This window comes from Camelina sativa, chromosome 14 (assembly GCF_030686135.1).
Source record: "Camelina sativa cultivar CO46 ecotype springtype chromosome 14, ASM3068613v1".
Classification (NCBI taxonomy): domain Eukaryota; kingdom Viridiplantae; phylum Streptophyta; class Magnoliopsida; order Brassicales; family Brassicaceae; genus Camelina; species Camelina sativa.
Window position 1 is genome coordinate 3213233 of NC_141893.1, and position 26442 is coordinate 3239674.

Consider the following 26442-nt stretch of genomic DNA (forward strand, 5'->3'; position numbering starts at 1 on the left):
GTCGGGAGAACAAGCATCATCATCAGGTGTCGGTGGCTCAGCAGCTGATGAACCAATTAGTACACGTGAAACGATTAGGCAATTCCTTCTTGTCTACGCAATTACAAGGGTCTATGGTCCAAATGGGCTGATGATTCAATTAATTGACGAGGCTAAAAAGGAGGGTAAAGAGGCTAAAGCGGGTGAAGAGGCTACAAACCTGCCACCTGCCGAAATAAGATCTATGCTCACTAGAGGTGTGGGCGAGAGACTTGAACAATGTGAGCTACTATTGTGGAATTTCAGACGATGACATTGACAACATTTAAAGTTCAGATCTTGCATGCATTTAACAAAATAAATTTGTAATTGAAACCATTCAAATTAATGGTCATGATGACATATCACATATCCAAAATTATGTTAGAAATCCAACGGAACATAGAAGTGTGTATCAAAATTCAGATATGCTTACCTTAGATTTGCTTTTAAACGTAGAAAAAAAAGCATGATCCAAATTCAATGTTGGACTGGCAGATCCAAATTCGCCAAAGATGGGTCTTGTACATGGACCCAATCTGATTCCAAAAAAAAGGAGGGGCTCTTTAGTAATTTGGTTGAAATTTCCAAAGCGCGGGAAAACGAAAAAAGAAAAAGAAAAAAATCTAATCTCTCTCTCTCTCCAGAGTCTTTCACTCACTTTGTCCAATGTCCAGCATCCACGAAGCCCCCCCTACTCCCAGTAAAAGCCTTTTTTTTTTACCCTAAATTTCTTCTTCTCAAAAAACTAATTCACCTTCGAAGCTTCTCCAGGAATCATCAATCAAAGCTCCTATACAGGAGCCCCTCTCTCTGTCCCGCTTAATTTTACAATCGCCCAACAATGAGCGGAGATAATCGGAGACGGGATCGAAAGGACTCGCGGTGGTCGAAGAAGCCGAGAGTAGTGAACACTGCAGAAGATGAACTCGAATCTAAACTCGGATTTGGGTGACTACTCACATTCGCACCGGTAAGTTCTCCCGTAATCGCACTCTAATATTTGACCTAACCTTTTGTTAATTGAGAGAGCATTTGAGAAACTTTCGGACTTGATTAAATGTGATTTTTTTTTCTCTAAATTAACTAGAAGCATTGGCGATTGAGCCATACAGTAAACACACATAATTGTGAGAATTTAGGATTCTAGGAGATACGAAGTTACGAGAACTATTATAAGGGTTTCCCCTCATTTGATTCAACTTCGCTGGTAGTTCTCTCAATGCAAATTTTGGCGTTTGATATGTAAGTACTAGTATTTACTACTGATTGGTTATTCGCAGTCATCTTGGGAAGATCGAGATACTGGGAAAGTCTATAGTTGCGTGGACCTTTACTTTGTTACTCAGGTGAGCTGCTATATTTATGGTCATTACGATGTCAGCTTTGTATAAGTTGATGAACTTTTATATTTTTGTTTAACCACGTTGAGGATTTTTTCTTAGGATGGGTTTTCTTTCAAGACAAAGTACAAGTTCCGCCCTTACTTCTATTTAGCCACAAAAGTATGATAACATCTCTCTGTATATCATCTGATTGCTCTCTGAGTCATTTATTCTAATTTCATCCTATATGTCAATAACACTGCATTGCCGATTTACAGGACAAATTGGAATTGGAAGTTGAAGCCTACTTGAGACGCTGATATGAAAGACAGGTTGCTGGTATTGAGATTGTTGATAAAGAGGATCTTGATCTTGTAAGTCAGTAGAGCTTACCTTTTTTATTTGTTTAACTCTGACTTCTACCAGTGTAAATTTCATCTTGATTCTGTGGTTTAGTTGACCAGTGTCTTCTACAAGTTGATTGATGCTGTTGTTCTCTCTATAGAGACTCATATCAGTAACTTTTATGATGACCTTTAGTTATTATTCTCTTCTTGTAACCTCAAAACCGAGCACTTGTAGTAAGAAGTCGAAAAAGGTGATCCTGCATCCATATGGTGAAATATCTAGGCGTTTGCTAGTATGCAACATGGGTTGTAAAGGATAAAGTTCTTTTTTTTTTGTTAGTCTTGCCCTTTAGTGCTATAGTATGCAGGATATGAAGGTTTCAGTACTTTTTTTTGTCGTCACTTGTAGGGTGCCTTTCTAATTTTTTTTTTTTTTTTTTTTTTTGAGACATACCGTTTTGAGTTCCTTCTTTTCTTATATGAACAGAAAAATCATTTATCTGGCCTGCAAAAAAAATATTTAAAAGTATGTTTTGATACTGTGCAACAATTGATGGAAGTCAAGAGGGATCTGTTGCATATTATCGAACGAAACTAGGCTAAATTTGATGCACTTGAAAGCTTACGAATCCATATTGGCTGGAAAACGGTAAGACTGTATTTTTTTTTTTTTTTTTTTTTTTTTTTTTTTTTTTAATATGCTCTGAAGAGTTTTGTTGGTTTCCTAATTTACCTTTAGTATCAGTTGTTCGTAGTTATTTTTTATGTTTATTTCCAGAAATTTCACATATCCTGATCATTTATTTTTTTGTTCTTGGAAGGCAGAGAACAACACCCTCAAGATTGCTTAGACTCTATTGTGGACATCCGCGAGTACGATGTCCCTTATCATGTTCGATTTGCAATTGATAATGGTAACCAGTTTAGTCAAACCAGAATGTCTGTTTAGTTCCCAAGATTGTCAACATGACGTTTTCTTGGTGTCCAGATGTAAGGAGTGGGCAATGGTACAATGTCAGTATTTCCAGCACCGATGTCATACTTGAGAAGAGGTCAGATCTTCTTCAACGCGCAGAAGTCCGTGTTTCTGCATTCGATATAGAGACAACAAAGCTTCCGTTGAAGTTTCCGGATGCTGAATATGATCAAATTATGATGATATCCTACATGGTTGATGGCCAAGGTTTTCTAATTACTAACAGAGAGGTAACTACGGTAGACATTTGTCTGTTTCGATTTGATATCATAATGATGATATCTTACATGATGGATGGGGGTGGTTTTATATCATTAATGGAGAGAAGCTGCTAGATAGTCCTGCTTTGGTATCTTTTAGATTAGGTTGAGCAATCAGTAGAGAGAAAAAAGTATAGGCTTTGTGTTTTCTTCAATAATAGATTGTACTCTTAATCCACGAGAAATCAGAAATGGTCCATATAAGATCATCACACTTGATTAATTGATTTTGTATGATGTGACTTTAAGACTGTTTATGGACTAGCGTGACATTTTGCAATATAATTTTAAAACTTGATTTCTGATTTGTTAACAGGTTTTCATTGCATGTGTCATCTCTTGTTGATATCTCAGCTGTATCCTTTCCTTTGAATATTTGTATCATGTTAATCTTCTTTGATTATAAACTTTGTATTTTTGCACTTAATTCAGTGTGTTGGCGAAGACATAGAAGATCTGGAATACACACCCAAACCAGAATTTGAAGGCTATTTTAAAGTCACTAATGTTAAAGACGAGTTATTGTAAATTAGCTCCGGATTTGAATATTATATCAGAAACATCCATGTGCTGAAAAGCCAGTTACTATCTTGGTTTTGTCTTGTAGGTTGAACTCCTCCAAAAATGGTTTTCTCATATGCAAGAGTTGAAACCTGGTATTTATGTTACATACAACGGAGACTTTTTTGACTGGCCATTTATAGAACGAAGAGCATCTCATCATTCAATCAAAATGAATGAGGTACACAAAGCTTTCCTTCGTTGTTATTTATTTAAATTTTATCTGTCTGCATGACTAAAAGGATATATATATTATACTTGGAGATTCTATATGAAAAAGCTTTTGACCTTCTATTGTGGCCTTGAGAGTGTGCCTCTGCATAAAGTAGTATAGCAACGCCGATCGAGTGCTGCCTATACTGTCTATATGAATTATCTTGCCAGAGGATGCTTACTTTAATATTATCGTTTCCTTCTGTGGAAGAGATTCATCTTTCAAATATTCAGTGACATGTGTTTAGCCTCTCAATACTGTGGTCTTTTGAGAGTTGGCAAGTTGCCACTCATCTCCCGAACCTTACTTCTATTCTCAGTTCTATTTCAGAAACCTCCATTACTTCCCTTTCTTGTTTTTATTTTATTTTTAAACTACCTATATCTGTGCATCTTACTCGTCAGTTCCTATCTCAATATTATCTTCCATTCGAGCATAATGTTGTCAACTGTAATTCAGCATATGTCTTTTGTTTTCTTCCTGGTGATTGCAGGAATTGGGATTCCGTGTTGATCATAATCAAGGCGAATGCCGAGCTAAATTCGCTTGCCATTTGGATTGTTTTGCTTGGGTAAAACGTGATAGCTATCTTCCTCAGGGAAGCCATGGTCTGAAGGTTAATTCTACTTCTTTCTCTTAGAGATTATTTCATCTTTTACGGTCATATATATCTTTTGTTAAGGAATTTATATTATGATATTGAGTTATGCTTGCCTCTTAATTAAATGCCAGGCTGTTACAAAGGCCAAACTAGGGTATGATCCACTGGAAGTGAACCCAGAGGACATGGTTCGGTTTGCGCAGGAAAAGCCACAGGTATTGCTGAGAATTTAATCCTGCTATTTCTGCTTAACATATTTTTTCTCACCATTAGAGCTAATTATTAGATACTGGAATGGGCTAGAGTAACAAACAGTTGATGCTAATTGATCAGGTTATTCAACTATTTGCCTCTTTTAAGGGTTGAAGAAATGTCCTCAACATTTAGAAGCGGACATATATTTACTGTCTTATTAGTACACAACATTACTGTCTTATTGCTCATTTTAAATTTACTGTTTTATTAGTACACAACATTATTAAGAAGCGGACATAGCTTTCAAGCAATTAATTGGTATGAACTGTTAGATTTCTCTAGTCTATGGCATAGACTCTATGCTGTAGTGCTTGCAAGGTTTTCATGGAATTAGGTGCTTATATCTTATTTCTGTCCCCTGCTGGGAATGATTTCACAGACAATGGCCTCCTACTCAGTCTCTGATGCTGTTGCAACTTATTACCTATACATGACATATGTCAATCCTTTCATTTTCTCTCTCGCAACTATTATTCCAATGGTCCCTGATGAGGTTTTACGCAAAGGGAGTGGCACCCTTTGTGAAATGCTTCTGATGGTTCAGGTGACTTCCTATTTACAACAAGGTCTTTAGCAATCTTTACTGTGTGACACATTCCATTAATTAGAAGTCTTCGTTCTCAGAATAGGCTTACAAGGCAAATGTTGTATGTCCCAACAAAAATCAAGCTGACCCTGAGAAATTCTACCAAAATCAACTTCTTGAAAGTGAGACATATATTGGTGGTCACGTGGAGTGCCTCGAAAGTGGTGTTTTCAGATCTGATATTCCTACCAGTTTTAAGCTTGATTCGTCGGCATACCAGGCAAGCTATCTGCTTTATATTCATTCGACATAATGTTAGTTGATTTCTTTGATGAGCATTACTTTTTGAGAGTTTCTATTCAAATGTCACTGATCTTTCTGTAATGTCATCTGAAGTGCAGAAGTGGTGCAGTTAATAGTGAATACCTATGTAGTCTGTAATGGATTCCTCAAGCAAATTGCTTCCCATTATTATGCACATGATGTTATCATAGCTAATTTTGCACCTGGTGCACACAAAAATAATTATTTATGAACTTATCTGATATTGGACGCTTTGATTGCCAGCAACTGATTGATAACCTTAGTCGGGATCTGGAATATGCTATCACTGTTGAAGGGAAAATGAGAATGGATTCAATATCCAATTATGATGAAGTGAAGGACGAAATCAAGAAAAAGGTAGTTGTAATTAGAGATATTGATTTTAGTGCTTATTCCCTTGATTCGTTTCAGCATGTTATTTCTCTTGTCGCGTCGAATTGCTGACACTGCATACATGTTTCATTCTGGGAAAGTTTGCTTATACACTCATACACATTAAGATCGGATATACAAGCCTTCTCTCATGTCGAGTAATTTCAGTAGTTCTTGTAGAAAGAACATAGTAAAGCCTTAGACTATGGTTTGAGCCTCAAGAAGAAATCTGTCTATTAAGTATCCCCTATCTACAGTAGTTGTCACCAACTAGGCGTCTGCATGTTTGGATATATCGAAGCAGAACAGAAAACTTGATGGTCTTATGAATTATTTCCCTTTGTGTTGCTTGATTCGGGATGAAGGCTTAGTTCTGTTATGGCGGTTTTATTGGTTCTGCAGCTCGAGAAGTTACGAGATGACCCTATACGTGAAGAAGGGCCTCTTATTTATCACCTCGACGTCGCAGCGGTGTATCCAAATATCATTTTAACAAACAGGCTTCAGGTACATCTAATCTCTGTCCGTATGTTTTTAACTGAATAGGGATTATTTGTTGTAACATACAATTGTACAAAATAATGGAAAATTCCCTGGAAATATTATATAAAGTGAAACTTTTCTTTGATTTTCAGCCACCATCAATAGTTACGGATGAGGTCTGCACAGCATGTGATTTCAACCGCCCAGGAAAGACTTGTATTAGAAAACTTGAATGGGTTTGGCGTGGGGTGACATTCATGGGAAAGAAAAGGTTCTTAACTTATTTTTCATTCCAGCTAACTATGGATTTTAACCTTGTTGGTCTGGTCTTAAGTTCTGAACTTTGTTTCAACTGGTTTGGCAGTGATTATTACCATTTGAAAAAACAGATTGAGTCTGAATTTGTTGATACTGGTGCAAATATTCAGTCTTCAAAATCATTCCTTGATTTGCCAAAGGTGGAACAACAAACCAAGCTAAAAGAACGACTTAAGAAATATTGTCAAAAGGTTTTCTCGCCCTCCCTCCTGCATAGTAATAGTTTCCCCACATTGTCAACATATGATTGCAAGTCATTTTGCATTTTGCAGGCATATAAACGAGTACTTGACAAGCCAATCACTGAAGTTCGTGAGGCTGGGATATGCATGAGAGAAAACCCTGTCTATGTGGACACTGTTCGGAGGTGTGTGGCTTTTATTCTCCCATATTTTTCTTGATTGAGACTCTGTTTGGACGTTTAGTCTTTTGTGCAGTAATCTCTTTTGTGTGAACACACCAGTGATTATGATAATTTTTTTTTAACTAAGTCCTAATTGCTTTTTATTTGGTGGTGTTTTGAATGTAATTAAAGCTTTCGAGATAGGAGGTATGAATACAAAACACTTAACAAGGTCTGGAAGGGAAAGTTGTCCGAGGCCAAGGCAAGTGGTAATTCAATCCAGATCCAGGAAGCACAGGTACGTTATCTTGTATACTTGCTCAGAGATCTCTGGAACTTTTTTAAGATAGTGACATTCAAATTTGGAACAGGATATGGTAGTGGTTTACGATTCCTTGCAGCTAGCTCATAAGTGTATACTTAATTCCTTCTATGGATATGTCATGCGAAAGTGAGTCTTCTGGTCTCTTGTCAAGAGCCTGGACTTTGGTTATATGATCGTTGTCTGTTCCATTTAGGTTGACCCAAAGCTTTACTTGAAACAATTTCCAGGGGTGCAAGATGGTACTCCATGGAAATGGCTGGTGTAGTTACCTATACTGGAGCCAAAATCATCCAGAATGCCCGGTTGCTTATTGATCGAATCGGGAAACCACTTGAGTTGGATACAGATGGTATATGGTGTTGTCTCCCTGGATCTTTTCCTGAGAACTTTACTTTTAAAACGATGTAAGGTTTTGCTATATCCATGTTTGGAAGTTCCTTGTTCTATTTTGTTTTGAATATATTGCAGTAGTTCACTTTAAGATATATTCAAGAGTTTTTATATCCATGTTAGATTTTATTTTCTCGTGGTTCGCAAGATGTTAAGTAAACCATCAATTGTATTTTTTTACTGCAGGGACATGAAGAAACTCACAATCTCTTATCCATGTGTAATGCTTTATGTTGATGTGGCAAAGAATAACACAAATGATCAATATCAGGTACGCGAAGATTATGTAGCTTTTGTATTCAGTCTTAAATAAGCAGATGATATAAACCCTTCTGAGGTTCTGAAAGCATTTTGCCTTGTGTTTCGTTTCTATTTTCCCTTTGATTGTTAGTTGAAACAGACTCTTGAAGATCCTATACGCAAGACATATAAGTCACATAGTGAATGCTCAATTGAATTTGAAGTGGATGGACCGTACAAGGCATGCTTAAATTTTATGAAACTTTTACGTGTGCTGCTCTTTGATTGCTGGGTAGAAATATTTGTAATCCTTTTCATTCAGGCAATGATTATTCCTGCATCGAAAGAGGAAGGAATCTTAATTAAGAAGCGTTATGCTGTTTTCAATCATGACGGAACCTTAGCAGAACTCAAGGGTTTTGAGATCAAGCGTAGAGGGGAGCTAAAATTCATTAAAGTTTTCCAGTTATCCTTTCCTTTCTTTGTGTTGTAATGATTCATCAAATTGTTGCTTCATCTATTTTTAGGCTCAAAGCGGTTGATGATTGTATTTCACTTGATCCAGTTATATTAGACTTTTAGTAACTCTTTCTAGCAGCATTTTCAAGGTTCTAATTCTGACATAAAATAATTCTCTGTTAGGGAATAGGGAGAATTCCACTGGTTCTTAATTGCTTGTTCAGGTGACTATTTAGCAAGTATCTACTATCTAGAGCTCCTCTACCTTCATCGTTCATAAAAGAACAGACTGATAAACAAATCTCTGTTCTATGACGACACACTGCATGTTACATTTTATTTTTGTTAAACATTTCCATCCTATTTATTGGATTCTTGTGTTTACTTAAGCTTATTTCAAATATGAACTGCATAAGATGTTCCATGATTTGTTAGACGCAAGCATCCCAAGAAAATAGGCTGAGATTTATTTGATAAATATGTGTAGAGCCTTCATTATTTGTTTTTCTACCCCTTCCCTACAGGCCGAGCTTTTTGACAAATTTCTCCATGGATCAACTCTTAAAGAGTGCTATTCTGCTGTTGCAGCCGTCGCAAATCGGTGGCTTGACCTACTCGATGTATGTGAAATACTTTGTTTTTTGTTATTTTTTAGTTGATTTTTTTTTTCCCTACTGAGGAGAAAGACTTTTCATATAGGTGCTGCTAAATTCTCTTATTTGTAACAGGGTCATTTTGCTCATAGTTTTCTCTTTACATTTTCTCCAGAATCAAGGAAAAGATATTGCCGATAGTGAACTGCTAGATTATATATCAGAGTCAAGCACAATGAGCAAATCGTTAGCAGATTATGGTGAGCAAAAGTCATGTGCAGTGACCACAGCAAAACGCCTGGCTGAATTTCTTGGTGATTCAATGGTCAAAGATAAAGGACTTCGTTGCCAATACATTGTTGCTTGTGAGCCAAAGGTACATTTCTGTTAAACTTAAAATTTTCTTGGAACTTTTGTCCTCCTTTGACATATACTCAAAGAGGCCATCCATTACCAACCCGAACAGGCCAGAAAAAACTGAATAGTTAGGTCTTATGAAAAAAGTAACTGATTCACATATCTTCTTCCATCTCTTCTTATAATTTTTTAGTACGAACAGACTTGTGTATGTTCTGTTAACAATCTCTACTGTTGGAGCGCTTAGTTAGGTTACACTGCTGAATGTACATTTTCTCCAAGTCAATAATGTCGTCACACATGCAATCTGTATCAAGGTTGTTGCTTACATTTAAAAATTTATTTACTCTCTGTTAAGCATCTTTTTGAGCTATTCTGGTGTAGTATATCTGCTTATAGTACTTCTTTTCTTGCAACTTAACAACTTTTCTCATGATTAGGGTACACCTGTTAGCGAACGGGCTGTTCCTGTTGCTATATTTGAAACAACAAAACCGGGTAAACCTTCTGTTATCTGCTGTGATTATGTCTTCTTGCGTTCTTATGATCAAATGTAATGAAACGTCAAAATTCACAGGAATTATGAAGTATTATCTGCGAAAATGGTGCAAGACATCATCAGACGTCGGAATTCGTTTAATTATTGACTGGTCGTATTATAAGCAGCGCCTTAGTTCAGCTATCCAAAAAGTTATTACCATTCCTGCTGCAATGCAGAAGGTTCATTGTTACTATTCATATTGGTTTTGGTTTTCTTAATATTCTTTCTGTAAATATCTAACGACTTATATGACCTCATTAGGTGGAAAATCCTGTGCCTAGGGTGAATCATCCTGATTGGCTCCATAAAAAGGTCCGTGAGAAAGATGACAAATTTCGCCAGAGAAAACTAGTTGATATGTTTAGTTCAGCAAACAAAGACGGTGTGTCGGACACAGATCATATGGTGACTGAAGATAATATGGAAGATATTGAGGATTTTTGCAAAGAAAACAGGCCTTCCGTGAAAGGGCCAAAGCCAATTGCACGTTCTTTTGAAGTTAAAAAAAAAATGACTGAACACGAGCAGAAAGAGAGCTGCGGTCCAGAGTTCCATGATATCTCATTTCAGAACATTGACAAGAACGTAAATTACCAAGGATGGCTTGAACTGAAAAAGAGAAACTGGAAAGTGACATTAGAGAAGAAGAAAAAACGAAGGTAGTACTTTATTTGGAACAAAATGTAGTTTACTATGACATCCGCTGCTTCTAAAACTTTCTGAACTTCTTGACTGTGTATTCCTTCTTTTTGAAGGTTGGGTGATCTAAGATCTTCAAAGCAGATTGATGCTCACGAGATAAATCAAAAAGTTGTTCTGGGAAGAGGAGATGTAGGTTCATACTTTAGGAGGCCTGAAGAAGCCTTGACTAGTTCACATTGGCAGGTGGGCACAGCAACCTAAATGTATTTATATATTTGGCTAATATTTTGTAACCATATAATGTTGTCTTTCTGGCTTTTTCAGATAATACAACTGGTCCCAAGTCCACAGAGTGGGCAATTTTTCGCCTGGGTGGTTGTGAAAGGATTGATGCTTAAGATCCCATTGACAATCCCTAGGGTGTTTTACATTAATTCCAAAGCTCCTACAGTTGAAAATTTCCCGGGAAAGTGTGTCAACAAGATTCTCCCTCATGGAAGGCCTTCTTATAATTTGATTGAGGCATGCCTTTTATCAACTATACATCTTTCCCCTTGTATTCCTTTTAGTTAGTTACAGTTTTTATATTTCTTTACAGGTTAAAATTCAGGAAGATCAATTTAAAAAAGAAAGCAAAATGCGTGCAGCTCTTCTTGCCAACCCTGAAATTGAGGTGAGGTCTTTTAAAAAGTTAAAAAAAATAAGTGCCATCAGAAGCCACACCTTTTATCGACTACCCACCCATCACATGTCTTAAAAGTAATAAAGAAAGTTTCTTAGTATCGTTAACTCTTACTTCTGTGATCTCTGGTGCCATTTTATTTGGTGAGTAGACAAATTGTATTTGGTGTCTGGTAGTCTGAATTTGTGTGCTATAGAAATTTACTTTATCAACTACCCTGTATAAGGAAAACTCTGAAAAGGGAGTTTAAAAGCGAAGGGTAGCTATATTTATCTCAGTTATGTGTGTGTGTCTTCTTTGTTTTTTAAATAGAATGTGAATGAGACCCATCGACTTGTCAGCTTGGTGGGACTTGTCAACTTGTTGGTTAAATGCATGTTTTGACCTTCATTTTTCATCAAGAGAATACCATGTTTATGCTTGCTTGTCTCATAATTAACTTTGGCAGGGCATTTATGAAACTAAGGTGCCTCTGGAGTTTAGTGCTATATGTCAAATTGGATGTGTATGCGAAATTGATAAAACAGCTAAGCACCGTAATACCCAAGATGGATGGAAAATTGGTGAACTTCATATGAAAACTACAACTGAGTGTCGCTACTTGGAACGTTCAATTCCACTTGTTTACTTGTATAACAGGTAAAGCTCCATTCTATAAAGTAACACGACTACCCCTTCTCTGATGGAAACCAATTCAACTTCATGCAATTTAAGTTGAAGAATGTTTTGATTGTAAATTTCTAGTAGGCATTTAGTCACAATGTTGGAGTGTTTATGACTACGTGTCTAGTCATATTATTGAATACGCTGTTGCTTTCTCAAATTAGTCCCTTAAAATTTTGAACCTTAGTTTTTGTTTTTTTTTCTCCTTCTTCTTTGGCCATGTTATGTTGTTTTATTTATGTAGACCGGAATACTTTTCTCATGGTTTACTTGTTTGCAGCACCTCTACAGGGCGTGCTATATATGTTTTATATTGTCATGCATTGAAGCGTATGTCTGCCGTGGTAGTTGATCCTTTTAGCAAGGAATTATTACCATCTGCCCTAGAGAGACAGTTTAGAGATAGTTGCCAAGAATTTTCAATTGACTCATTGTCTTGGGGTAGTATCCTTTTCCAGGTATGCTCTAAACTCATCACATAGAATCCCTGCAATAGTAGTCCTGTATTTTTTTGAGCTTTTGTGAATGCTAATCATCAGGTGGACTATGTTGACCATCCTGAAGCTGCCAAGAAGGTTATACAGAAAGCAATAAGTGACTACAGGTAACTCGTTTTCCCTGTTTTATAGCAGTGCAGCCTGTTTAATGTTTCCCTGACATATTGAATCCAATAGTGTTTCTATTGAATCAGTTGCGCATGCTTTTTCCTATTTTATTTTTTCCTGTGTGAAGTAGTTGGTAACTTAGATACATTCTATAAGTTATTGTCCCAAAAAACAAATAAAGAGTTTGATTGTTGGACTTTTCTTGTAAGGTTATGTTAAATCATCCCGTAGTCTTTGACTAGTCACATTGTTTCTTTATCTTGCAGAGAAGAAAATAGTGGACCAACTGTTGCTGTCATCGAATGCCCTGACTTTAACTCCATGAAGGAAGGTATTAAGGCCCTGGATGATTTTCCATGTATGAGGATTCCCTTCAACGGCGATGACAATAGTTATCAGGTTCCTTAACTTATAAACCAATTGGCTACCTTTTCTCCTTTTATGTTATGATAGATGTTTATTTGATCAAGTAATACATATGTGTGGTGGGGTTGCAATGCATAGCCTGTCTCCTGGCAACGTCCAGCAGCAAAAATAGCAATGTTACGTTGTGCTGCAGCAATTCAGTGGTTGGATCGGAGGATTGCCCAATCAAGATACGCCCATGTAGGTTATGTTTCTAAAGTAGAAATATAGTTCCTCATATTATTGTTTTGTGCAGTTATTGACATTTCCTGTACAACTGAATAGGTGCCTCTGGGGAATTTTGGACTTGATTGGCTAACATTCACAATAGATATCTTCATGTCCAGGGCACTCCGTGGCCAGCAACAGGTCTTTTCTTCGAATTTCCTAACTTGTAACTTTTTTTTTAGTTCCATTGCTACAGTATTTGCCTTATTTTTTCTTTCTGTTTGCCTTTTTGCTCTTGCTCTGTTCCTACAGCGCCTAGGCAAAAGGCTGTTGTCTCTCTATCACTGATTTCGGTTATTTTTTATTTTTCCTTAAGAAGTGCCTATTATGTATCATTGAATTTCCTTTTGTATAACAGGTCCTTTGGGTGTCAGATAATGGTGTTCCAGACCTTGGAGGTATAAACAATGAAGAGACATTCTTTTTTGATGAGGTACGTAATCAAAAGGGCTAAAAACAGTTTCCTTTTGGAGTCTGTGAACTTTGTCAGGATCATCGCCAATCTATATGTTGTTGTTTTTTTTTTTTTGTCTTTTTGTTTCTGTGCGCTATCAAGGTTATAAACTGGTATGCTTCTTTGACACAGGTGCAACAAACAAGTTTGGTATTCCCTGGAGCGTATAGAAAAGTGTCTGTGGAGCTAAAGTTAATAAAAAAAATTGATTTAATTGTCGTGCTGTTTTGGATGTTGTTCTAATTAACATGCATTGTGCAGATCCATCACTTGGCTGTTAATGCCCTTCTGAAAAGCAACCTTGTGAATGAAATGGAAGGAGGCGTCTTTTCGGGATTTGAACAGGATGTGAATCCTAGAGGCACAAATTCAGACGAGAACACCAGTTTTGATGAGACCACTGGATGTGCTCAAGCATTTCGTGTCCTGAAACAATTGTTTGATAATTGCTTTACTGATGTGCGTAAATATGAGAATATATATGCTGATTCCATTTTGCAACGCTTGTCTTGGTGGCTCTGCAGGTATGATTATGTCACATCACATCTTGTAACATGTTCACCTTTTTTCTGACTCATAACATACCGATGTTAATTCCTTATTGTAGCCCGTCCTCTAAGCTCCATGATCCAGCTCTTCATCTCATGCTTCACAAGGTAAATATTATCTAGTATTTCTTGCTTTTTATCAAGTATAAATGAGTTGGTGTGGATAAATCAGCAGACTTTATATAATTTACTCCTGTCTGAATCTTTCTTAGTCAATTCATTGTATCGAAACTGAAGCTAACAAATAATACCTCCTTGCTGGATTATTCTTGTCATAATACATATCATTCTCAAGGCACCTTCAGATCCTGAGATTTGTCTGTTACACTCATTTTTTATTTGCCTTTAAAATTCTAAACCCATTTGACATCCTGCGTTTTTCATGAATATTATAGGTCATGCAAAAGGTCTTTGCTCTGCTATTGACTGATTTGCGGAGATTGGGTGCTATAATAATTTATGCAGACTTCTCAAAGGTCATCATCCACACAGGGAAATTTGATCCATCTGCTGCCAAGGCCTATTATGAAAGCTTGCTCACAGCGGTGGGAAATAGGTTGGTTTCTTCCTTTCACGGTATATATTTTTGACTATATGTCTAATGGGCTGCGCTCATTTTCCTGCCATGATTTTTGTACTTTGCCACTGACAGTTCTATCTTTGAGTGGATATTGCTCGAGCCGGTTCACTACTGGCACTCATTACTTTTCATGGATCAGGTTAGAACTCTTATTTCTTATACTTCCCTTTTGTATTTTTAATTTCTGATAGCTAAACATGGCAAACCGTGTTGTAAATTGTAAAACTGCATATCCCTGAACACAAAAATTGAGCCTCAAAGAGAGGAAATGAAAAAGTGACAATCCATGGGACCTCAATACATGTTGTTCCAGTAAACCAGGAGTTATAACTGATAAGAGTAAATTCCTTTCACCTTGATGGTTAAAAAATTATCTCCAAATTGCACTGAACTCTACTAAAGCCCCATCTTCCATCATTAGTTTTGGTTTAATCGGACTTCTTGATCTTGCTTTTCCTTATTTATACCCTCTCATCAAGATATCTCTTTTTCAACCTTTAGTATAACTACACTGGTATCCAAGCTCCCGATGATGAAAGTTCACCTGACGAAGTGGCTATTGAACAAAAATGGAGTGTTGCACGACATTTACCCGAGTATATTAAGGTGTACAGACAGAACCCTCATTCAAATCAAAGCAGAGTTATTTAAACATGTGGCAACAGTTAGACTATTTTCTTGGACACTGATGCATTTCATCTATCTTGGCAGAGTGATTTCACTGTAATCGTTGCCGAGTTTATATTTCATCCCTGGAAATTTGCATTAGAGAAAAAAAAAAAAGGGCAGTTCAGAGAGTTTAGAGGCACAGATGGTAGCATATCTAAGAGAACAGGTAGTCTTAAAGCCTTTTGATTTACTTTTCGTTCACCCAAAAGATTGTCTCCTCATTTCTCTTTTGTTTATTTTATGCAGATTGAATCCTACTTCACAGAGAGGCTTCTTAAGAAGGTTATTGATATCATGCCACACATGAAGGACATAAACGTTTCAGATGCATCTCGGTTTTCTGGTCAAACTCCCAAAGGAGATTACACGTTAGAATTTATACAGGTTATCTCTGCTGTTCTGGCTCTTGACCAGAATGTCCAGCACGATGTTCTGGTAAGTACTCCACCTATTCCTTTTCACTTTTACCTGATACTGGTTCAATTTGAAAAATATATGGAGTATTCACAAGTCCTTTAAATAGATTAATCGTGGAAATGAAAATTCTAATATAGACTTTTTATAATTATAATTAGAAAACCTCTTTGTAACTGATTTCATTCACAAATCCAGTCTACACTCCGGAATTCTTGAAACTATGTTTACCTAAAAAGTTGGATAGTTTCAGATGGGTGTTAATTATTGTCTACTCAAATTTTGTTCTCTAGACCTACAATCTTGCTGACGTAATCTCTTCTCTATACGTAATGAGAAAGAATCTGTTAAAGTACATTAAGGTAAAAGAGTATGCTGCTGAAGCCGAATTTCTTGATCCTGGGCCCTCCTGCATCTTACCTAATGTAGCTTGCAGGTATTACTTGACCAAAAGAAATGCTCAATTTTTGTGATTCAAATAAGCATTCTGGTGATTTTGCTACCTCTAGTTTCTGCTATCTTTTTGCAACACTAAAAGAAAAGAAAAACGCCTTAGACCCCCAAATCCCAGAGAAAAGAGGGCTACCTTGGTCATATTCCGAAGGCTGAATATACCATCTGCTCTCTGTCATATATCTGCACACATTGTGTTTTTTAATACTTGACTTTTTTGCAGTAGTAAGCAGTAAGACGGCTGAAAATGTATTCACCAAGTTTTAATTATACTGTTTTTATTGTTGCAGCAACTGTGATGCCTACAGAGACCTAGATTTATGCAGAGACCCTGATCTATTAACAGAGAAAGAATGGCCATGTGCGGATACACAATGTGGGAAGATATATGACAGAGAGCAGATGGAGAATAGTCTTCTCCAGATGGTGAGACAGAGAGAGAGAATGTACCACATGCAGGATCTAGTGTGCATTAGGTGCAATCAGGTGAAAGCCGCATATTTGACAGAGCAGTGTGAGTGTTCTGGTTCCTTTAGATGCAAAGAGAGCGGGTCAGAGTTCCACAAGAGGATGGAGATTTTCTTGGATATAGCAAAGCGCCAGAAGTTCAAAATGCTAGAAGAATGCACACCTCTTGGATTTTACAATGCACCAGCTGCTGACAAAACAGAGAAAGACATCATTTATAGGTTAATTGATTTGTGTATAATTTCTACACCTAACTGACTCAAAACATGTCTTTACATGATGAAGTTGTGGGATAGCATTTTTCAGTGACATAACTAGCGCTCTTGGATCAGGCCATTTAATTCATGAGTGAAAGGGGAACTAGCATTACATAATAACTTTGCTGAAAGGTGGAGTAATAAATTACAAAAGTACACACAATAAGAGACTGTCCCCGTGTCCCGTGAGCCATAAAATGCGAGATTGCACGTTAGTAGAAATCAGCGCACAAGCCTTGAACCATGGTCCTTATGTTTTGCATATGAACGTGTGTAAGCTAGGTGTCATTTTAACAGATTGTGTGCGAGTACATACGATCATTTTGTTGTTGATAGAATCATAGAATTAAATATTAGAGGCAAAAGAATTATGAATATACGCAATGATGTGCATTAAACGAATTGTTTTCCTCCTAGTGTATAAATACATAACCGGGAACTCGAGATCTTCCCTGCCGCTAATAATGCCGAGCAATTTGATCAATGCCATCTTCAAGCTTCCTCTCCAAACTCTTTTGTGAAATTCTCATGGACCTCAAGGTCAGACTTACTCACCGTCGGTCGCTGTCTTGCTAGTACCTTATCAAAATCCGTTCTCGCGATAGGCGGTGGAATAATCTGTTGTGTTTCGAATCAAAACAAATGAACGACCATCATCACCAAAACAACTTCAACGATTGAAATTTCCTCAAGACCAAATGCATATAGAAATGTATTCTCATGCTAAGATATTATGAGTTTGACAGCAAATTCAGACTTTTGACGCCAACCTTTTCAGCAAGCCCTTTTGCTGCTAAATCCTGCATTGTAGTCTGAATGGCACCAGGTTGTTTAGGCCCGCATGGCCTCCACGTACGATCAGTAGCCTTGAAAAAGAACATGGCGTCTTGGGTTTTTCGAACTGGTTCAAACAGAACATCCTTGACCTGCAGAGGAGTAGAAACCACTCAGGACAAAAGATTGTTTAATTATCTAGATAGAAATAACAACTCTGGCCAAAGCCACCTACACAAATAGCCACATCTGAACCAGAAAATCCCTCTGTCCTGCGAGCTAAATATTCAAAATCAGCTTCCTTCAAATTATGAGGAGTATCTCCCAAATGCACCTGATTCATACACGAATATCATTAGGATTCGGTCTCCTGAATTTACTTTGAGAAAAGTTTAAGTCAATTCAGTACTTTGAACATGTGCTGACGAGCCTTCACATCGGGTAGAGGGATATAGATACGCTTATCAAAACGTCGCCTAATAGCCTGCAATGAACATGGTATTTAGTATTATTCTAGACCTGGAAACTAATTCAAAAACACCAATCCATTCTTATGAGTTTCACCTGATCAAGAGCATACGGTGTATTTGTTGCTGCTAGCACAAGGACTTTCTCATCATTGTGTCCGACACCCTAAAATAAAAGATAAATAGGGAGAGAGAAAAGAAGTCATGTTTCTGCTAATAATTCATTCCCAGAAGGTTTCTTTTTAATAACCTTCTCACCTGCATCTGCACAAGAAGCTCTGTTTTGATACGTCTTGAAGCTTCACTTTCATTGCCTTCTCCACGTTGACCACACAAAGAATCTATCTCATCAACAAAAATGATCGACGGAGCACTCTCACGAGCCATCTCAAAAAGGTTCGATACTAGCTTTTCACTTTCACCCATCCACTTTGAGACCAAGTCCGATGAAGACACACTAATGGTTGGGAGACAAAAAAAAGTATACGATAATTCAAAACCGGCAATGTGTTCCCAATTATAAACACAGCAAACTTGATCAGAGTAAAAGCCTTCAAGGTTAAAAAGGTATATGGCAAGAAACTGAGCCAAATTAAACCCAAAGATCTGCAAGTCTGCCTAGATAAAACTACAGGCTAGCTATTCCAGCAGGTTGCATATGCTTGTGACAAAAATGACTATATCTTATCGCAAACTGAATCATATATGGAAACTTTGGCAAGTCTTACAACAAGAAGAGCTATTAATCGAAACATACGTTACCTGAAAAACGTAGAGTCAGCTTCAGTAGCAACAGCCTTGGCCAAGTAGGATTTACCAGTTCCAGGAGGCCCGTAGAGAAGAAAAGCTCGCCATGGCTGCCTCTTGCCTAATCATAACAAGTAATCAGATTGATCAATACAAGAAAATCAAATTACATGGGAAGACTCCAATCCAAAATCGAAAGTAGAAACATTCACCGGTGAAGAACTGTGGGAACTTGACAGGCAAAATCACAGCTTCCTGCAACGCTTTTTTAGCACTCTCAAGCCCAGCAACATCTGTCCACTTAACATTCGGCTTTTCCCTAACAATAGCAGAGTTTAACCCAGCTCGAAGCTTTGATTGCTCCGTGTCCTCTCCATCTCCTCCGGGCTTGCTCTTCGGCTTCGTGGCGACAGCAGCAGCATCACCACCGCCACCGTTGGATTCTGGACCCGACCCAATACCTTCGTCCAAAACGGCACGAAGCTCCTCCGCACGGCGGAGATACTCGTTAAATTTGTGGGTGATAGCTTCTCTGATCTTAGGGTTCTTCTCATACTTGAGATGGGTCCTGAAGTACTCAAGGGCGTTCATGTATAAAGGGAAAGCTTTATTGTAGTTGCCAACATTGTCCTCTTGAACAGCTTGCTTCACGTACTCGATCGCTTGTTCTTTGAAATTGCTGTACATATCTTTTAGGGTTTTACAGAAATTGATTCAAAGTTGAAAACTTTATCTCAAATAAAATCAGATAATTACGAATCGTGGCTGAATCCATGATCATAAATTTTTCTCACAGCTAGGTCAAATAAGGAAAAGCAGATGATGATTCAAGTCGGTGTGACAGAGAAAATAGGAAAATAAATTGTGATAAATTGGAAATTTTGACGTTTGAAAAAAAAACAACAGAGTGTTTGTGTGTACAACATCAAAACGTCAAGGCGTGTCTCACTCTCTTTTAGCGTAACTATTTTATGTAGTGTTTTTTTTCCTAACCGTTTTTGGTTAATAATGGCAAGAAAAGTACTTGCCGTTTTAATACTGGCTGGGCTATAGTATACAGGGCTTAGCCTCGGACCAGTTTGCACGGCACATCACGAGCCCAATAAAAGGTTTAAAAGAGCTTCATTTAATGGACTTTAAAAATAGTTTTGGGCGAAGGACGTAGACAAAAAACCTAATTGACAGCACACTCTCTACCTTACCTAGAAGTCTAGAAAAGGCTAGAACAACAATTTTACAATAGAAGTAGAATGGTTTCCCAAAACAGTCTCCCTCTTTGATTTTTATTATTGTTACATCATTATTATTCGCAACTTTACAATGAAGCTACCACTCTCTCTCTCTTCTCTCCAACATGACTGCAACTTACATAAAAAAGAGGAAAGAAAGAATGAGTAATTGAATGATTTGTTTAATGTTAGTTGAATTGGATCTATCTCCTCTTCCCTTCAGATCTCTCCTCCTCCATTTAAGGGCTTCCTCATATCATCCTATCTCACACTTGCCCCCCCCCCCCCCCCCCCTAATTTAATCAACAATGTCAATGTCGTCTCTTTGACTTCAGTTTCACTCTACCCTCTTCACCTTTCTCTTCTTTCTTTCACGTTCTCTTGTGATGGACTCACCATACTCAGGTTTCCTTCTATAAGCTTCCCTCAAGTTTCTGATCATATATTTCTAATAAAGTCTCGTCCTTTAAAAATCAATTGATCCGACTTCAAGATCCGACCCGCGCCGAAACTTCCCGACGTTTGTTACTTTTTATCTCTCCGGGGAGCCGATGAAACGATCCGTTAGGCCTCTCTTTAGTGCTCTCCTCTTCGCCTTCTTCGCCGCCACACTCATCTGCAGAGTCGCGATTCGCCGAAGCAGCTTCTCCTTCGCCTCCGCGATCGCCGAGCTCGGCACCTCCGGACTCATGACGACTGAAGAGATTGTATTCAACGAGACATTGCTCGAATTCGCCGCCATTGATCCCGGCGAGCTCAAGTTCAAACAAGAGGTCGATCTGATCTCGGATTACGACAACACTCGTAGAACCCACCGCCGCCATTTCAGCTCCATGTCAAGACCGAGCGAACAACAACAACAACATCGCCATGGGAGCAGCAGAGACATTGCTTCTAAATTTCCGGTAACGCTTCGTTCCCCTCAGGTTTATCGTTACTGGTCAGAGTTCAAGAGAAATTTACAACTTTGGTCTCGTAGGAGAAGAGCTTATGAACCTAACGTCATGTTAGATTTGATCAGATTAGTCAAGGTTCCGATTGATTCCCACAACGGTGTAGGAAGATACTCATCTTGTGCAGTGGTTGGTAACAGCGGAACATTGCTGATTAGCCAATACGGTGATCTCATTGATAAGCATGAGATTGTGATTCGGTTGAACAATGCCAAAACAGAGAGGTTTGAGAAAAAGGTCGGATCGAAAACGAACATATCTTTCATAAATAGTAACATTTTGCATCAGTGTGGGAGAAGGCAGAGCTGTTACTGTCATCCCTATGGCGAAACAGTTCCCATTGTGATGTACATTTGCCAACCCATTCACGTTTTGGATTATACTGTTTGCAAACCATCGCATCGAGCTCCTCTGATTATCACGGATCCGAGTTTCGATGTCTTGTGTGCTAGAATCGTCAAGTATTACTCGGTCAACAAGTTCTTGGAAGAGAAGAAAGCCGAAGGGTTTGTGGATTGGAGTAAAAACCATGAAGGCTCGTTGTTTCACTACTCGTCAGGTATGCAAGCTGTGATGCTTGCGGTTGGAGTTTGTGAGAAAGTTAGTGTTTTTGGGTTTGGTAAGTTGAATTCAACCAAGCACCATTACCATACTAATCAGAAAGCAGAGCTAAAGCTTCATGACTATGAAGCAGAGTATAGATTGTATCGTGACCTGGAAAACAATCCCAGGGCTATCCCGTTCTTGCCTAAGGAATTCAAGATCCCTTTGGTACAAGTTTACCATTGAAAATAGATATATACCATCAAAGAGTTTTGTCAGAGAGTTGTGTTATTGTTTCAAGCGAAGAAGCTTGTTGGCAAGAGTTTTGCACTGTCGTTTTGTCCCAAGTCCCAAAGATTTTGTTTGAGCTTGGGCGGTGGAGACTAACACTTTCCCAAAATGGTAAGGAGTGAGTGCTTTTTACAATTTTTTTAGATTTGTGGTGTCACACACATAATGAAATGTATGGTAAATTTCGACGATATACAAATGGAATCTATACAAGTCAAAATCGTTCAGAGGACGTGTCAAGTCTTACGAACTTCAGATATAACATTTTTTTCTTGTTGTAACGTGAAATTTATTAGTTCAACAACCACAAAAACACAATATCATGAATCTTTGTAAACAACAAATCGAGAGCACATGATATGTAATGAAAAGAGATACAATAGAGGAAGGAAGAGTCTTTAATAAGTGAGGATTACATCGTACAATAATGAAGTGAAGCACACCAATTTTCTCTTCTAATACAAATTACGTTGTGAGAAACAGAAAATTCACGTGCTTCACAAAATTTTAAGCGATAGATAGGGGTTCACCCTTATTAAATAAGGAAAACCCTAATTAAGACCCAGATCATACTTAATTGCTACTAATCACTAAGATAACTAGGGGTTTACACGAGCCACAATATGCTCCCCAACAAATACAACCCTCGTAAAAAGAGAAGTTTTTGTTAGTGAGCATAATAAACCTCCTTTCTTAATGTTACTACCAAACCAAGAACCCTAATGATATCACATGCATTGTACGTAACACACCAATACTCAAACCCATGTCTCAAACATTAAAAAAAGGAAGAAATTGTTAGACAAACACCGGGCTTTATGTGGACTTATCGTAACCATATCCAATAAAAAGATCTAAATTTTAAAATGTTGCTTCATTTTATTTGGTAAATTTCTATATTTTTTTTTTTCTATATCGAGTCTAACAAAGAATTTCTCCCTTTCCAAGATAGAAATTCTTTGGTAGACTTGAGATGTTTTTGTGGAGGATAGTTTTGAAGCAACATTAGAAAATTCAGATCTTACCGGTCACTCGATGATTCCACAGTCTCTCCGGTGTATCTAACATCACTCTCACTCTGTGGTGACACATTCTGTATCCTCCTCGAAACCATCAAAAGAAAGAGACGGGTGAGGAGCATGTCCACTGCCGAAGGACCTGATGTGGTCCTTGAGAGACCTCTTGTGCTTGAAATCTGACCCACATGTACAATACCAAAGCTTTCCGCAGTTTTTCTCGTGTGTCCTCCAGTCGCCTTTCACAGCCAAGGCCTTGCCACATTTTCCGCAAGAGAAGGGCTTGGAGCCATGCTTACGTTTGTAATGTGTCTGAAGTGTACGAAAATCTTTCAAGGGCTTAGACCGTGGATGGTTGATGTTGTTCTTGCATCCCTCTGCACAACAATAGCATGGTAGCCGCAAGATAGCCGCAGGTTGGGTTGTGCCCTTCAACGAGTCAGCCCCTTTTCTGAACTCAGATCCATGTCCCCACATATGCATCTGTACATGTTTGCGTATGTAATTTCGTTAGAACATAAGAATTCTACTTGTGTATAATTCTATCGAAATTTTTATAATTCTAATGAATATCATCGTATTAATATTATATATATGTGACACTAATCGACATTTATAATCTGTACGTATGTAAGACATAAATTTGCTAAGGACTCAAATGCATGCTCAGGAGTGCATTTTCAATTTCATATAGGATGAGACTTAACCGGACATAAAAGAACTTGAGAAACTTTTGTCGTCCACTTCCACTTCTAGTGTATGCTAATCACAAATTTAATAATTAAGAAACTCTGTATGTGTAAGAAAAATGTGTGTTTTCTACTTAGAAAGGTATTGATTTAATGATTTTAATTTCGAATTAAAGTTAGGACCAAAGTAAATTTATACTACTAGTATATATGGTAAAGGAGAGAATCCTAAGTAGAATAGAAACAAGTGATACTTGATTTAGAAGGCTTTTTACCCAGATCTTCATTAGGTCAAGTAATCGATTGCATATATTCAGTAAAAGTAGTATGATCATTGCCTTTTTTATTTTCTCCCCTTTTTTGGTTTCTTGCTGAATTATACTTTACCAAATCCCACTCCGTGATTATTCTTTTTTGCTTTTTGGCTTTTCAACCAAAAGGCAAGGCAAACAATGGAAAAAGTCAAAATATTTTTTGAAGGTTTCTCAACTAATCCAGACGTTACATACCCAATATAATCCTTCTCTCAATTGATTATATCTAATACTACACGAATCACACACCAACCGCGATTAATTATCGTTATAATTAAGTCATCAATGTAATTAAATTCCTTCCAGTATTCTGTATGTATCGTGTACCTATATATATCTTCGAGAATATGTATGATTATAGTACAACATAACTCATACAAAAGGAAGTGTATGGTCCATATATATAAGGAATTATTGTAGGTGGATAATGTATGCACATGATCATACAATTATATAAACTTATTACTATAACCGTTTGCTTTAACATATACACTCAAAAAGTGCAATACATAACGGATTACATTTATCATACACTTTTTTTTTGTGTGTGTGAAATATATGGTGTTTAAAAACAAAACTAAGACTTTTTAAAAACAAAAGTTAATTTTGTTCGCTGCGATAATTAATAAGGGTAAATTCCTTTTTGAATTGAAAAAAATCAAAAATGTATAAATTTATCAACTTTTTTTTTCTTTGCTTATTTAGGAAAATAACAGTAAATTAGTGAATTACATACCCTATATATGAATATATATTAGAATGGACAAAGGCAAAGGTAAAGTTGACAGTGATAATAATGTTTTTTTGTTTTCTCTTGGTATTATGACATCTATATAGTGATGATGGTTAACACACACATAATGCAAGATTTGTAGATGAACGTAGATATCTAAAACAAATCATATATGGTAATTAAGGATGATAGAGAGAATTAAGACGTACCTGCATGTTATTGTACCTATTGAACGTTTTGCTGCAAATAGAGCAAGCAAAATTCATTGGACCGACATGAATCTGAGCAGGACTTGGTATCCAAAACCTCTTCCCACAGACTTCCATATCAGAATCAATCACCTCCTCATCATACTTCATCTTTCTCCTCTTCTTCATCATCACCACGCCATCGTCTATTATCTCTCTCTTGATGGGTTTCTTCTGATGGTCAGAAGTTGTGTCAGAGTCATCCCCCGGCGAGTTACCACGGTGATAATTAGGAAACCCGATTTGGAGAGTAACCACATCATCCTTAGTCTCTTCTTTAATATCTTCCAAGGCTTGACGACTCTTATTTTCCATGAGCTTGTTTAGAAGAGGCAAGCATTGAATAGAGGTGTTGAGCGGTTCTCGTGGTTGGTATAAGCATAGAGATCGTTCCAACATGTTCATCTTACTCTGGTGGTGATTTGATCTTGATATAGCATCTCTTGTCTTCATACGATATAAGACAGAAGGAGAAGATGGAGGTTTAAGCCATTCAATGAAGCTTGGGGATTCGAAACTTAAACCATTCTCATAAGGATTCATCAAACTCATCTCTCTCTCTCACTCTTTCTCTCTCCCTCTCTCTCTCTCTCTCTCTCTCTCTCTCTCTCTCTCTCTCTCCCTCTCTCTCTCCCCTCGATAAAAGGGTAAGATTAGTAGTAGTAGGAAAAGATTATAGATCAACCTACCTGGTGTGTGTATCGTAGCCGTTCGTCAAAATAGGTTCTTTCCTATATTTTTCTCCAATACAAAATCTTCGTCGTCAGTAAAGTTTTTGTTTTTTTCTTCCTACCGCAACACGTATTATTATATGTAGATATGTCGACGTTCGCACGTGTCTACGCGTTTACATGAAGGGGAAAAAATTTGTAATCTTCTTCATATAAATGTGGTGTGGGTCTTACTCCATATAGTGAAAAGCAAACGCACAATTGCACAAGGCTTTTCAATGAAAGAGAATCCTAAGACTCGTAGTCTTTTAGTTTTTTCTTCTTTACCCTCATTTCCTTTTCCCATTTACTAAAACTTTCTAACATCATCTTATTCTTATACCAACAAATACGATATCCTTTCATCATTTTATAGTCATAATTGTCTATTAAGTGCATATAGACCGGCGAAGACAAAATTCATCATTACATCAAAACAACAATTTCAACATCATTTTAGCCGTCTTTTTAGGGACAAATGATAAAAAAAGCTAACTGATACAAAATCACGCGTTCACTTTTATTGACGTTTTTGATGTTCCAAGTAGCAGTTATTACACGAACTTGATGATATACACAATACACCTTTCCCATACGTAAGATTTTTCTAGCTCGGACTCGAATCCACAATTTACGTTTTCTTTAAAATATTAGCTAGTATATGCTAAAAGGTGTGAAACTACGTACTTTGATTGATTGTATTTCATTCCTAATTCAATTTTGATATGGTTTGCACCACTAGTTAATCCATGCAATCATATATACTACTAGTTTGCAGAACTGTTCTTTTCCTAAAACTAATTTCAATTGATAATATGTATGAGTTTTCGAT

General features: G+C 37.3%; 2 protein-coding genes and 2 pseudogenes across 4 annotated transcripts; 2 read left to right on the plus strand and 2 right to left on the minus strand.

Annotated features, from left to right (window-relative positions):
* The first annotated feature begins 730 nt into the window (after positions 1 to 730).
* LOC104739411 (DNA polymerase epsilon catalytic subunit A-like) lies at positions 731 to 16833 on the plus strand (annotated as a pseudogene). Its single transcript, XR_015579978.1, has 48 exons — positions 731 to 991; positions 1302 to 1367; positions 1464 to 1523; positions 1622 to 1717; positions 2178 to 2339; positions 2516 to 2604; positions 2679 to 2896; positions 3359 to 3443; positions 3532 to 3668; positions 4195 to 4317; positions 4434 to 4517; positions 4937 to 5101; positions 5187 to 5363; positions 5651 to 5764; positions 6182 to 6286; positions 6415 to 6533; positions 6627 to 6771; positions 6853 to 6947; positions 7116 to 7221; positions 7295 to 7374; positions 7476 to 7652; positions 7825 to 7909; positions 8039 to 8119; positions 8201 to 8362; positions 8862 to 8957; positions 9106 to 9306; positions 9728 to 9785; positions 9865 to 10007; positions 10090 to 10487; positions 10584 to 10713; positions 10795 to 10992; positions 11069 to 11143; positions 11601 to 11791; positions 12096 to 12273; positions 12355 to 12419; positions 12687 to 12819; positions 12925 to 13026; positions 13111 to 13194; positions 13412 to 13486; positions 13640 to 14031; positions 14115 to 14163; positions 14451 to 14611; positions 14708 to 14774; positions 15137 to 15241; positions 15347 to 15470; positions 15551 to 15739; positions 16012 to 16154; positions 16462 to 16833. The product of XR_015579978.1 is annotated as a DNA polymerase epsilon catalytic subunit A-like (transcript).
* A 384-nt stretch (positions 16834 to 17217) lies between these two features.
* LOC104739412 (protein SUPPRESSOR OF K(+) TRANSPORT GROWTH DEFECT 1) lies at positions 17218 to 19826 on the minus strand. The gene is made up of 8 exons (XM_010459758.2): positions 19097 to 19826; positions 18900 to 19005; positions 18396 to 18594; positions 18235 to 18303; positions 18080 to 18154; positions 17906 to 18004; positions 17667 to 17822; positions 17218 to 17514 (listed from the first exon to the last, which is right to left on the minus strand). The coding sequence occupies exons 1-8, from the start codon at positions 19569 to 19571 to the stop codon at positions 17389 to 17391; spliced, it is 1305 nt and encodes a 434-aa protein (XP_010458060.1). The 5' UTR covers positions 19572 to 19826; the 3' UTR covers positions 17218 to 17388.
* A 305-nt stretch (positions 19827 to 20131) lies between these two features.
* Positions 20132 to 22132, plus strand: LOC104739413 (beta-1,6-galactosyltransferase GALT29A pseudogene; annotated as a pseudogene). The gene has a single exon (XR_015579977.1). The product of XR_015579977.1 is annotated as a beta-1,6-galactosyltransferase GALT29A pseudogene (transcript).
* Positions 22133 to 22280: 148 nt separating this feature from the next.
* On the minus strand, positions 22281 to 25701 carry LOC104739414 (zinc finger protein WIP3). The gene is made up of 2 exons (XM_010459761.2): positions 24862 to 25701; positions 22281 to 23399 (listed from the first exon to the last, which is right to left on the minus strand). Exons 1-2 carry the CDS (start codon positions 25450 to 25452, stop codon positions 22974 to 22976), a joined length of 1017 nt encoding a protein of 338 aa, XP_010458063.2. The 5' UTR covers positions 25453 to 25701; the 3' UTR covers positions 22281 to 22973.
* Between the last annotated feature and the right edge of the window lie 741 nt (positions 25702 to 26442).